The sequence below is a fragment of the Cyprinus carpio genome, chromosome B6 (genome assembly GCF_018340385.1).
Source record: "Cyprinus carpio isolate SPL01 chromosome B6, ASM1834038v1, whole genome shotgun sequence".
Taxonomy (NCBI): domain Eukaryota; kingdom Metazoa; phylum Chordata; class Actinopteri; order Cypriniformes; family Cyprinidae; genus Cyprinus; species Cyprinus carpio.
The window spans coordinates 3239665-3253870 of record NC_056602.1 but is presented as its reverse complement, the minus strand read 5'-3'; the positions used below and the strand labels follow the sequence as shown (position 1 = coordinate 3253870).

Sequence of the window (14206 nt, the reverse complement as noted above, 5' to 3'; positions counted from 1 at the left end):
GCACTGTAAAAAGCCAGAAAGGTAATAAAGTAAATACAGACCCAGTAGCTTGGTTGGCACTTTTAAAGTCAGTTCACACCAAGAACAATAACTATAATGATAACTATTATGATAGAGAATAATAGCTTACCAATATTTCAGAGCAGAGAGTCCCCCCCCACTACAGTATGTCACAAGTTCAATAGAGGTCATTGAGGGGATTTCCGCCCAAAATACTCTTCCTGATAATGTCATTTATGGTATGTTGGCAAACAGAAAGTATTCATAGATTCATAGGAAAGTCTGTGTTTCTTCATGACTTTCACCACAACAGATACTGTAAATGCCATTTCCTAATATGTGCAGATGTTGTCATATCTAAAATACAGTGTTTTGAAATCCTCCTACCGAATGAGTGTGTCATAGTTAGATCTCTTTGCAAAATAAGAAGAGCACAGGAGTGACCTGGGTGTCACCCAACATGAAACTCACACCAGGCCTGACAGCACTGCACCTTCTGCACACAGTGATCTCTTATATCTGTCGTGATTTATTTAATATTCGCTCTCACTGTGTGAGTGAGGGTGTGTGATCTCAAGCGCCTTTCCGTGACTGTGCATCATGATGCTGTGCTTTGTAAATCCAGACTATTTAGACTTTATTTAATGCAGGTTATTAATGCACTGAGAGAACAAGGAAAATAACTGTAAAATTATTAGTCATCTATGAATCGCAAGAAACCTGATAAGAGCATCAAGACTGCATTGCATCAGTCGCATTAATTTTGCATCAAAAAAAAAATAAGATCGTAATTTTTTTTTCAATCAAGAAAATTTCACCATTGTCCTACTGTAATGCAAAAACAAACCAAAAAAAAAGTTAATTATATATAAAAAATTGTTCTAAAACCAAATCAATACTCGTTCTTGTCTTAGGACAACTGTAACGAAGCCTCACTCGAAGTGCGATCCATAAGCAGGCTTTTATTAAAATCGTGGTCAAACAGGCAATGGTCACACACCAGCAAACGCAGTGACAGAGGGCAAACACACTCGTTGTCAGTGAACAGGCTAAAAGTCGGGGCAGGCAATAAATCACAACTCAGAGACAAGGCAGATAATCCAAAAGGCAGGCAGCAGAGAATCATACACGAGGTACAGACAGGGTCACAACAGGCAGGCACAACAGAGAAAAAAAAACTCAGAAATGTAAACCGCAGTAATACAAGACTTTGCAATGAGATGGAAGGAACAGACTGTTTATATAGGCTAGCTGATGGGCTTCAGCTGGGCTTAGTGATCAGTGCCAGATATGGACTGATGGGAAATGTAGTGTGAGAATGTGAGAGTCAATATTCGGGTGAGGGAGCCCTCTGATGGTCGGAAAAGGGGACCACGGAGTTCGACTCTGTGACAACAACTTTATTGAACTTTTTTGATCCGCTTTAAATGTTGACTACTATATATATATATATATATATATATATATATATATATAGAGAGAGAGAGAGAGAGAGAGAGAGAGAGAGAGAGAGAGAGAGAGAGGAGAGAGAGAGAGAGGCAAAAGCCTCTAAGTGCTGTTTGAATTTTTCTTCTAAAATTAGTATTTTTGTCCTGTTTATGCTCAGTTATTTCACATTAATGGCAATGAAAAGAACCTATTAATTGCAGTTAAAGTGGAATTACTGAACCTACACATATGGAGCCTGATAAAAATGCTCAATGTTGAAGAACATTTCAAATAGCACTTACAGGCTTTTGCATCTGAACTACTCATATATATATATATATATATATATATATATATATATATATATATATATATATATATATCTACACTCATACTCATATATACTCATATATAATATACACATATAGATAAATATATATATGGTAACACAATAACAATGATCCCATTCAAATCTGTGTTAAAAGTTATGAAATTGATTAAACTGACCACAGATTTGCACATTCAGTTACTGTATTTGACTTTTTTGAAGGTGGAGGTCCTGTTTTATAGTAATGCCACCCCTAATTTAGACTAGTTATTAATTTGTAACTGGTTCAACTGGTGGTGCTATGACTCACTGATGATCACATCACTCCCCACACTCTTCACTATTACAGGAAAAGTAATAGGGAAAGAAAAAAAAATGTTGCTGTGACTTCGTTTAAACGTCTCTTAACAGGTCATGCGTGTGCGATTGTGTAATTGTTTGAGGTGTTGGTTCTACTGATTGTAACATTTGGCATGTATTGACTTAATGTGAATGAGGTATGGTAACTTCAGTGGAAAGGGCGAGGCAGATGGATGCTGTATAAAAGCCCAATAAACTGTGAATCTGAATCAAACATCAAACCCCAACACAGCTGCATATCATGGACGGTAAGATTTATGTTTTTATTATTATCATTTTTACTGGTTGACTAGCAAGGCATTTTGTTGTTACCAAAAACATAGTAATTGAGTTATTTAGCTATTTATGACTTTATAAAGACATTATTGTTTATCTTTACTATGTATGCAATCTTTTTAGATTTCAGATTATTTTACTATGCTAATCATAAATGATTAATTTCTATTTTAAACACTTAAATATTTCTAGCTGTGCAATTAAGTTGTTTATTTGCTTATAAAACAGCTTTTCAGATCATTTAGAAAAATGTTTATTCTAAATTATATTAAAATTACGGAGCCCCGCACATGGCATGCAGGAAAAAATAGTAGGCTAAATCGTGTGCACGATTTACTGTTCCCTCGATATATAAATTGTGTGGCAGGATTAACTAATTCCTTCTCTCGCTTTATTAATCGTGAGCACGATTTAGCAAATCGAGGGAAAGTACGTTTTAGTAAATTGTGCGCACAATTTATTTATTTTTTCTTGCATGTCATGTGCGGGGCTCCGTATAAAATAATTATATTTGTATTAAAATAATTATATTAATAAAATAATCATATTTTATTTTAAAACTATTTTATAATTAACCTCAGCTTCTACTTTTTATATTTAGTCATGTGCATCTATCTATCTATCTATCTATCTATCTATCTATCTATCTATCTATCTATCTATCTATCTATCTATCTATCTATCAAAACACTATCCTGAGAAATAATATCACATTTGGTCATTTTTACACAGAGTTCAAGGTTCGAACTGTCGACCTGCAACAGGTGCAAAACCAGACCCGCCACAAGACTGACGGTCTGAGTTCCAGCACTCTGGTTCTGCGGAGAGGACAGGCCTTTACAGTGACTATCAACTATGATGGACGACCATTTGATCCTCTGAAGGAAAAACTGATCTTCCGAATTGTTTTAGGTATGTTTCTGTGCTTGTGGGTGGGTGTGTGAATAAAAATTGCAACCTCATCTCACATCACCCTCCCTCTATTATGATGAAATTCATCATTAATCATTAGTTAGTCAGATCCAGAGTGACTTTCGACACATTTTTGCTACAGAAATATGAACAACTCATCACAGCATTAACTGATGTAATTATTTGCAGTACTTTGACTAAAAATGATGATGGCTATGAAAAAGTAAAAGATGAAACAATAAAAACAATATATTTTAGGTTTATTCCAATATATGCAATTGTAAAAGTAGTTTGCATTTTATTTTAGTATCATTGATAAACTATTAGAATTTTTTAAAAATATTTTTAATTTGATTATTATTATTATATATTGTTTTACTTTAATTTTAGTTTTAGTATGTAAGTAATTTTGTTGTGTTTTATAATTTATATTACCTTTTTAAAAAATGTCTTTAGTTTTTTTAATTAAGTTATAATTTAAATAAAATAAATATATATATATGTTGCCTGTGAAATTTTTTTTTTTCACATTTTCCAAAAATAAAAAATAAAAAATAAATAATAATAATAATATTTATTTATTTATTTTTGTATTTTGTCTGTCACAATTCTTTGACTCAATTCGAGTAGGCTACTCGATTAAAAAAAAAAAAAAAAAATCCTCGATTGCATATTGAGTAACCAGCAAAATACCTGAAGCTGATTGATATTATTAAACCCATTTAAATTCACAATATAGCATAATGCTACTGTGAATTCACAATGGCATTATGCAATGCAGGTTTATAAATTATAATATATGCGCTTTAATTATTTACATGCGTGTATGTTACATGTGAGTCTCACAGCGGCTCCGTTCGCAGTAAATGCTGCTCCACACAAACTCCATCTCTGCATATCGTTGTGTGTTTACGTTCATCTGGGAACGCAACGTGCACCATTGCAATTTCAAAATAAAAGTCTAAACCTTAGCTCTGAGTTTACATGTTTTGATGCCCACATATTCAAGAATTTACAGTGGCTGTAGCATTTCTGTTTTAAAGAAATGGCCAAATATTAAAGATTAAGTGGACATTTGAATTAAGTGTAGTTTGGTCAATATTAAAAACGGATTAGATCAGGCAGTAAAGTGTAAAAACAACTGTCAAGCCTTCAGTGCCCTCAGCAGGCATTTGTTATAATGCTAAATGTGCATTAGCGCTATTGTTTATAATGCATGTATTTTTTAACAATTTTGTTCAATAAAACCATATGATTACTTGATGAAATTTGATATTTGAACTAACTGTTATTACTATCAAGTCAAGTCAAGTCAAGTCAAGTCTGCTTTATTGTCAATTCTTCCACATGTACAGTACATACATACAGAGAATCGAAATTGCGATTCTCTGTATGTATTACTATTATACTGCTATTGCTATTATACATGTATTTTAAGTAATCTTAAAGGCTATTGTTCTATTTTAAATACCACAAAAAATAAATAATTATAATTATCCGATTAATCATCAGAATAATCAACAGATTACTCAGTGACAGGCCTAACATTTAATATAAGATTTTTTATGGTTAATTCACTATAACTAATGAATAGCCCTGGTATAAACTAAATACATTAAAGGTTAAGATACCAATAAAATTAATCACTTTATGGGGAAAATTAATAGTATTTTACTCCCAGAACCCTATTTTCGTGCTCTGTTCTGACACCCACTCCTCTCTCCTCACCACAGGTCCGATTGCTGTGGAGGTCCCGGTCTCCAGGTTCGGACAGCCCTCTCTGACTCAATGGACCGCAGTTCTGGAGAGGAGCGTCCCAAACCCGACAGGACCCCGTGCTCTTTCAGTAACGCTGTCCAGCCCTGCGACTGCTTCTATCGGCGTCTACACACTCCAGCTGAGAGTCGAGGCCCGCCTGAGTGTGAAAACACACTTACTCGGCCAGTTCACACTTCTCTGCAACCCCTGGTGCGAAGGTGAGCAAGTAGGGCTCGCTGCATCCCGCAGTGGACATCCAAACCCACCCACATCCAAGTGTGCCGTCGAAGCCACGGCCACGCCCTATACAACCCCTCCCCTATCCAATAGATCACCTTGTGATTCCCCATCCCCTAAATGAAGGAATTTCAACAAAATTTCAACAAAATTGGGTTTGTTTCCATTTCTCAAGAAGGGGAGTTGACTGGGGGGGTGGGAGCAGAAGATTTCAAAAGTCCAAAAATAAGGGCCACCCTAGTCTACACCTAACCTAACCCTAAACCTACCCCTTACAAAAATGCAAATACAGTTATTATCGTTGTAAAGTGTGACAAAAATTACGCTATACTGATGTGCGATATGCCTAGCAGTTTTTGCTGTATCCCTTCTATAAATAATATTGTCTTTCGTTTTACTAACGCACATTTTATTTTTTTTATAAAGGATGTCTAGGCTAAAATGGCACAACTTAAAGCTATTATTTTTAATATGTCTTATATACAGAGCTGATTTTGTAATCAAAACAGCCTGTAAAACACTTGCATTGGTTGATTAAATTAGGCTAATTCTTAATAAAAACCTTTACATCTTACCTTATTAATTTATGTAATTTGATAAATTGGCATTTATTATGATCAAACAACTTCGTCTTCTTTTTGATGGTTAGCAAACAAGCCAAGCCATTCGACTTATCTTCTTGTAGTTGTTTCTTCCTGTTTCAAAATGATTTAGAGTATGATGTATCTGGACATGGGCATGGCTTTTGATGTCACACTTGGATGTCAACCGCAGGCTGCAGCCAGATACTAAAATTGAATGCCTTGATAGTAGACTGTTAGTTTTTGGACTGAAAATCTGAGTGGTTTTTAGCATATTGCTTTGTGGTTGCTAGTTACGTGCTAGTCCAAATCACTCTACATAAAGTATGATCGCTTAGGAAAGTAAATGAAGAAGCACTTCTTCCCAACAAGAGACATGATTTGAGAAATGTTTGTTATGTAGAATCTTATGTTCAGATTTACAATGGAACACTTGAATATACAAATAATTGTTTCTTATTTAAAAGCCTCGTTTCAAGTTAAAATATATGCATTGGTAAGGGCTTAAATATATTACATGGTGCAAATTGTATTTTTTGAGAATAATATCTAATGTACACTAGCTTTTAAAATTTGGTGTTGTCAATATGTTTTAATGTTTTTGAAAGAAGTCTCTTCTGCTCATCAAGGCTGCATTTTTTTTAAATAATGCAGTAAAACAGTATTATTGTGATATTATTACAATTTAAAACAAATGTTATTTTCAGAAACAAACAATCTTTTAAAAAGCAGTTGGTGTCTTGCATTGTATTGCTTTTGCTGCCTTTTTATACACCTCCAAAATCACAGTAATGCGTAACCTCTTATCACTTACTGCTTTCACCAGTTCACCAATAAAACAAATTGTTGTGTTTTTCTGCAGCTGATTCAGTGTTTCTGCAGTCAGAGGATCTGAGGACTGAATATGTCAAGAGTGATATCGGGCTGCTGTTTAAAGGCAGCCCCGGGAACATTGTCTCCAGACCCTGGTCGTTTGATCAGGTGAGATGTTTGACCATTGACTGACAGCTCAGCACTGAACAACGGCTTCACATTAACTCCTGTCATGCATAAATGTGTTTTCAGTATGAAAAAGGGATACTGGACATCTGTATGAAATTGCTGCAGGTGAGTCCTCAACATCAAGCAGATATGGGTAAAGATCTACTGAACCGCAGCAATCCGGTTTACATCGGCCGCGTGATCTCAGCGATGGTGAGGATCTGCTCTCATTCTCTCCTCTGTGATCCCTCTCTTTCTTCATGTATTAATATAGTCTCTCTGTCTTTCTAAACAGGTGAACTGTAATGATGATAAAGGAGTGTTAATGGGAAACTGGTCAGGGGACTACAGCGGTGGCGTCAACCCTTCACAGTGGTCCGGCAGCGCAGATATTCTCAGGAAGTGGGCAGCAACACAATTCAGGCCTGTGAAATACGGACAGTGCTGGGTGTTTGCTGCTGTCATGTGTACAGGTGGGACAAATAGAAGTCATTACATTCAAAAGTTTGGGGTCAGTAAGATTATTTTGTAAAGAAGTTAATACTTTTATTCAGCAAGGACACATTAAATTGATCTAAAGTTGAAGTAAAGACATTTCTAATGTTATAAAAAGATTCAGATTTCACACAAATGGTGTTCTTTTGAACTTGATCAAGTAATTAGAAATGTTTCTTGAGCAGCAAATCAGCATATTAGAATGATTTCTGAAGATCATGTGACACTGAAGACTGGAGTAATGATGCTGAAAATTCAGCTTTGATCTCAGGAATAAATTATATTTTACAACATATTCAAACAGAAAAACATTTTTTTTTAAATTCTAATAATATTTCACAACTTTTCTGTTTTTACTGTATTTTGAGATCATATGAATGCAGCCTTAGTGACAAGACTTACTGTCCCCACATTTTTGAATGTTAGCGTATGTGCTAAGTGTTAGTGTTAGTGTTAGTGTTAATTTGCTCAAAAATGAAAGAGGAGATTATTTTATTTTTGGGTGAAGTACTCCTTTAATGGGTCATTGGTAATTTAATTAGTGCTACTGATTATCAATGTTAAATGCATTTGTTTGTGTAATAGTAATGAGAGCCCTTGGCATTCCGACTCGAGTCATCACCAACTTCAGCTCCGCTCACGACACAAACGGAAACATGGTGATTGAGGAATATTACAATGAGATGGGGGAAAAACTGTCCTTCAGCAGGGATAGCATCTGGTGAGTTATGCTAAAAAGCTAAAACGTCTCTGTAGATATAGAGCTAAAACATGCATTACTGTTCATAAGGTTGGCATTGGTAAGATTTTTCATGCAAAGAAGTCTCTTGTGCCAACCAAGGCTGCATTTAATTGATCAAAACTACAGTAAAAACAGTAATATTGTGAAATTTTATTATGTTTTGAAATAACTGTTTTCTATGTGAATATATTGCAAAAAAGTAATTTATTCCTGTGATCAAAGCTGAATTTTCAGCATCATTACTCCAGTCTTCAGTGTCACATGATCTTCAGAAATCATTCTATTATGCTGATTTGCTGCTCAGGAAACATTTCTTATTACTTAAACACTTTTAACTTATGGAAAAATACAAAGAACACCATTTAAGTGAAATCTAAGTCTCTTTTTTAACATGATAAATTACTTTTGATTAATTTAATGTATCCTTGCTGAAAAAAAAAAAAAAATCTAGATTTCTTCTTCTAAAAAAACTAAATAAATAAATAAACATTTTTCAGGATTTTTAATCTGTCAGAATTTGAGCTAAAAGTGTTTGGTGTTTTTCAGGAACTTCCATGTGTGGGTGGAGAGTTGGATGAAGAGGCCTGATCTGAGTCGAGGTTATGACGGATGGCAGGTTCTCGACCCCACGCCACAGGAGAGGAGCGAAGGTCTGTCATTACAGTGATTTTTACGAGGTTAACACATGTAGAAAAAGTGCTGAAAAGGCCAATTTCATCTAAACTGGATTATGCTGGTTGGTACTGGTCTGGTGGGCCAGTTTAATTGTAGGCTTTGTTTTAAAACCTAGTGAGCTGCCTACAAAGCATGCCATTCAGTTGCTCCAAAGCTTGCTATTTTATTTATTTATTTATTCTTTTGAGCTGGGATTTTAATGATAATGATGATTAAACATCAATATTCTGTCACAGGAATGTTCCGCTGTGGTCCTGCTGCTGTTAAAGCCGTTTATGAGCAGAAGGTGGACGCGCAATACGATGTGCCGTTCGTTTACGCAGAAGTGAACGCAGATGTGCGTGTAATGATCGTCAGAGATAGGACGGTGTTATCAACCAGCGTCGATAAACGCAGAGTTGGAGCCCTGATCTCCACCAAACGTCCAGGATCCATGAGTATGCAGGACGTCACGTCTGAATACAAAACTGAGAAGGGTAAGAGAAAGAATGATTAAAAAAAGACAAAAACGAACTGTTAAAATACAGTTTCATACAAAATCTCCTTCTTTCACTTTTAGATACGGAACCAATTCGTGCAGCAGGCGGTTTTTGTGAGTCATTTTAGCCTTCAAATGTTTAAAGCTGAAGTATGTAATTCATTTGACTAGGATCAGCATCACCAAAATAAAAAAAAAATAATGGTTGTTGTTAAAGACAATGAAAAGTTTCTGGTGTAGGATTACACTGACACTAAGATGTCCTTCAGTAAATTTCTCACATAATTACAAGGAAATGGCAATTAAAACAAAAGTTAAATGTACAGGTAGTAATACTAAAATAGTATTTTCTTGTAAAACACACTTCAATAATCTTGGTTTTGCTTAAAACTTAATTAAAAAAAAAATATTGAAAACTTTTTAAATATTTTACATAAAAACGACATGCATGACAAACTGTTAAATTAACTCAGTGTCAACTAAATCAATTTTGACAATATTTTAAAGGAAACATTTTTTTTTTTTTTTTTGGTTGTTCATCTAAGCTGCTCGAGGATTCTCTTTTGGTGATGAACGTACTACGGCAAGGGAGGGTAAGTTCTAGCATTTATTCTTCCTTTCCTCATAAACACTGCTCTTTGTTTGTTTGAGTAATATGACTAAACACAATGATCTACCATGTCATTTCATGTAGTTTCTAAGGGCACTGCAGTTTCTCTCCAGCTTCTGAAACCCCCTGTAGTCGGAGAAAACATTTCTTTCAACGTCATAATCACTAACAATGAGGCCGCTCAGAAACTGCTGAAAAAACATGTGAACGCTCAGAACAAGGAGTACAATCGAAATCCCACCGGAACCTTCTGGGAGGCTCATGATGACGTGAAGATCGGCCCGAAAGAAAGTAAGAGTCCTGCAACCTGCTGTAGGAGTGGACAATATGACAGGAATATTATGATTTGTTCCACAATCTTTTTCGATTATTTTTAATGTAAGATTTTAAGAAACAAATTTTCCTGTTTAAAAAATAAAGCCATATAAGGTAACAAAACATAATTGAAAATGACAAACTGCTGATTTTACGTTCAGATGATTGGATTTAAATTAAAATTGATGCTAATATCTACTGTACACTGACAAATGTTGCTTTCAGCAAATATTGTATACATTATTAAAAATGTGCAGCCTTTATCATCCACAAAACAAGCCAAAACCCCTCAAAAGTTAATCATAATCTCTTACTCACTGTTTCATCAGACTGCCAAAATGTTTACAGAAAACTGTAATAATAAAAAAAAAACAAAAAAAAAAACAATGTGATCACGATGCGATATGATTAATAATACTAATTTCACGATATGATTTTTTAACTAAATTAGATTTAAGACCAATTATAAATGAAAAGGAAATTTTCGACATTTGAAGCAAAAACAGAACGGTCTGACTTTAGCTTTGTAAAACTATACTACATAAGACATATTTGTACAAAACAAAAGCAGCACATGGGCCAAATGAGAATATAAATTTACTCTCTGACAGCAGATGGCGCTTTTGGAACAGCTGTGATACAGCGTTTCCTTGGTAACCATTGTAAACAAAGCAGCACCAAGGCAAAATGGGAAAAAAAAGACTAAAAAAACCCTAAACTTTTGTGAAGACAGTCAGTTCCCAGTTCTGAAATACATTAATGCTGTTTCTTGTACACCACCAGCTGTGACTATAAAACATGAGATCTCCTTCAAGGAGTACATGCTGAAGGAGACTGCGGAGGATTCTCTGGTTAACCTGGCTGTGGTTATTGAGGACGTGAAGTCTCAGGAGAGAGTGCTGGCTTCAGAAGAGTTCAACATTAGCACCCCTTCCCTCGATATACAGGTATATGCTGACCCAACATGGACATTTATACTAGCTTCAAAAGAAACATGAACTCCTCTATCCTTGACCCCCTTTGTAAAAAAAACAACAAGATGTTGATCCGTGACTAAATTAAACCTTTTTTTTATTATTATTATTATTAAATTATCTACTTAAAGACATGCAATCATAGAGATTATGTGGGAGAGGCTTTGGTAACAATTTACTTGAAGCCTTTATCTATATGCCTTGTAATGCACCTTTTAATGCATTATATGATCTCATGAATAATTGTGACCACAGTTATAATTTATTATTATAATCTCTTCATTTTTACACCTTGAGAATATATAATGCATTAAAGCATGACAAACCACCATTTAAAACAATTTGTGTTTTCTTCCAGATTCAAAATGAGGTCTCGGTCATCATTAACGCACCACAAGTGGCCACGGTGAGCTTCACAAACCCGTTCAATGTTGCAGTGAGCGGAGAACTGAGCGTATCTGGTTCAGGACTCTTGGAGAAGAAGGCTCAAATGAGGTGTGTAACAGGTTTTCCCAAACACTTCCCTTTTAGTCAGATAACCCCGCCCCTAAATGCACACCAATGGTGGATACAATGCGTCAGGCTGGTCGGAATGCTTAAACAAACATCTGCATCATTCGTTTTTATAAGAGAATGCATTTTAACATCCAGTACACTTTTGTTTAATCCATTTCTGCCCCCTTATGTTTCTCTAGTAGAAAATAAGTTATTTTAAGTTTGCCAAGTCTGCAAAATCTTTCAGAATTTACTATGGTGAGCATAATTCTATAGCAATGAAAGTACCATAGTAAATCCATTTTTTTACTATAATAAATCCACACTAGGCATCACAGTCATTAAAAAAGAATCTTGCACTGTTTAAAATAGATCCCATATACATTTATTTTAATTTTACAGTAGTAACAGTGGTATTATGAAAGAAACTAGTGAGTCTGATGGGCCTCAAACAATCGAGTACATACAGTTTTCAATCAGTGGGAGGGGTTGTTTCTGAGATTTTTGACATGATTATCTTTGACATCAGTTTCACTGCTACAGAATCTATTAAAAGTGTCAGTACACACTTGTTAGTCAGTATTTCTGAAGCACTTCTGTAATCATAGGCATATCGCAGAAAGCTGTGTGACTTAGCACCATGATATATACGTCAAACTCTTGTGTAAATCACCAAATCTAAACATGAGCAGCAGTAATAGTGATGCTTGGAACAGTAAAAGTGATGTTTGCTGTTTTTGTACTAAATGGCCTGTTTTTTATATTTCAGTCTTACGATCCAACCCCGAGAAACCATAAAGAAGCCCGTCAATTTCACTCCCAGGATGGCAGGTGCCAGGATGCTTTCTGCTAATTTAGTGTTGGAGAATCCTTCCACCGTCCTGCACGGATTCAAGACCATCAACGTTCAAGCATCTTAGAGTCACACACCTTTAGAAATGATTGTGAACCCTCATGTAGTGCTGCACTAATGGTTGAAACACATTTAGAATTTATTGCTTTTTAATTATTATTTTAATGTCACTTTTAAAAAATTGTGTATTTAAGATTATTTAGGCACAAGCCTGAAAATGAAGATCTTTTCTTAATATTTGCATGCATTATACTTTTTGTTTGTGAGCTGTTCACATGCATTCTCCAGCAGAGGGCAGACTAGTTTAGTCATTCACAGCAAAGACTATCAGCTTCAGTGAGTGCAAATATTTCAAATACTGATGTGTTACAATTATTTTAGAAAAAGGCTGGCAAATCCCTGCTCAAAAAAATAAAAAAAGATGACACACTACATGAGTTCTTGTTTGACTTTGGGTACTTTTGTGTCCTAGGGTTTGATTTTGGGTAACATTTTGACTTTTTGGGTTACATGTGATGGTAAAATTGGCCTGGAAACTTATTACAGTGCAAAAAATTAACTAAATTTGTATTTATTCATTTATTTTAGAAAAAAAAAAAACGTATTGTCATGTCATTTTACTTCTCAAGTAAATGTGTCATGATAAGAATGTTTGTACTGGAAAACAAGAAAAAATAAAGTAAGAAAACGTTTGTTTTGCAAAGAAAAAAGTATTTAGAGCATGCTGAAATCAATTTTGCATCTAAAATAAGTTTTTGGATGTGTGCAGACCTCTTTTGCACGTGCAACATTTCACTAGCTTGCTCCTTTGATGCCTGCCCTCAGTTCTCTCTAAATGCTGATGGCTGGCTTGCTCAAAACAACCCAGTGTTACAATATGCCATAATTCCTGCCAATCAGAGACGAGGCTGCTAAATTCTAATTGGCTGCCTTGACAACCAGTCACAACATAGCTTGCATTACCTTGACATCAGAAAAGGAAAAACACAGTGCATGCATAATTATCATGATAGTTTATATTCTGATTATATTTTTCCAAGCATATTTTACCAATTCCAAACAACATCAATCTTAATAACTACTGTTAATCTTTAATAACGGTACGTAACAGTATTTCTAAAGCCCATATTCATGGTAGCTGTGCATGCTAGCCTTTATGCACCTTTTTTAAAACCCTTTTGGGTAAGGGTGGCGTGATGCTGACCATGTCCCCTTTCTCTGAGTTGGCTCTGGCCCTGATTCTTACCTTAGGCCCCACTCTCCGGGTACACACTTTAAAGACAGGGTGTTGCTACTGGTCCCCTTTGTATCTTATGAATCTCAGAGCGGGAGGTAGTCCCTGTGTTACAGCCAGGATATGGGTTATGCCAGCCCTGGTTCTCGGCCATATCCCCTTAAAGGAATCCTTTTTATTTATGATTCCAAGCCTTCAGCTTTGCCCTGGGCTCTGTTTTTTTACAAGCCAGTCCTTACAGGTAAGTTCTTTGGTGCACAGCTCGGGCCTTTGGCCGTAGGGGGTTATATCACTAACAGCCATCAAAAACGTCTAAGGCTAGTGTCCAATAACTTTCGTTGCTAGGCTGTTGCTTTAATTGGTTATATTTATAGGCTTACTGGTTGTATCTTGACACTCTGGTACCCAGTTAAACTTACCACAGTTGAGGCTTGTTTTTAAAGCTGTTGTTTAATGCTTTCCAGTATGAAACAG

General features: G+C 35.4%; 1 protein-coding gene across 1 annotated transcript; it reads left to right on the top strand.

Moving 5' to 3' along the window:
• The first annotated feature begins 2222 nt into the window (after positions 1 to 2222).
• Positions 2223 to 12930, top strand: tgm5l (transglutaminase 5, like). The gene is made up of 15 exons (XM_042725334.1): positions 2223 to 2364; positions 3125 to 3304; positions 5038 to 5280; positions 6743 to 6861; positions 6946 to 7074; positions 7157 to 7334; positions 7942 to 8077; positions 8645 to 8748; positions 9010 to 9249; positions 9333 to 9365; positions 9797 to 9844; positions 9946 to 10152; positions 10960 to 11123; positions 11509 to 11645; positions 12415 to 12930. The coding sequence occupies exons 1-15, from the start codon at positions 2358 to 2360 to the stop codon at positions 12563 to 12565; spliced, it is 2076 nt and encodes a 691-aa protein (XP_042581268.1). The 5' UTR covers positions 2223 to 2357; the 3' UTR covers positions 12566 to 12930.
• Positions 12931 to 14206: the final 1276 nt, after the last annotated feature.

Bases quoted from the DNA above. Each gene is read 5' to 3' on its own strand.
- tgm5l (XM_042725334.1), top strand. The intron at 9,366-9,796 runs GTGAGTCATTTT...TGTTCATCTAAG, and splicing joins TCGTGCAGCAGGCGGTTTTT to CTGCTCGAGGATTCTCTTTT. The intron at 10,153-10,959 runs GTAAGAGTCCTG...GTACACCACCAG, and splicing joins GAAGATCGGCCCGAAAGAAA to CTGTGACTATAAAACATGAG.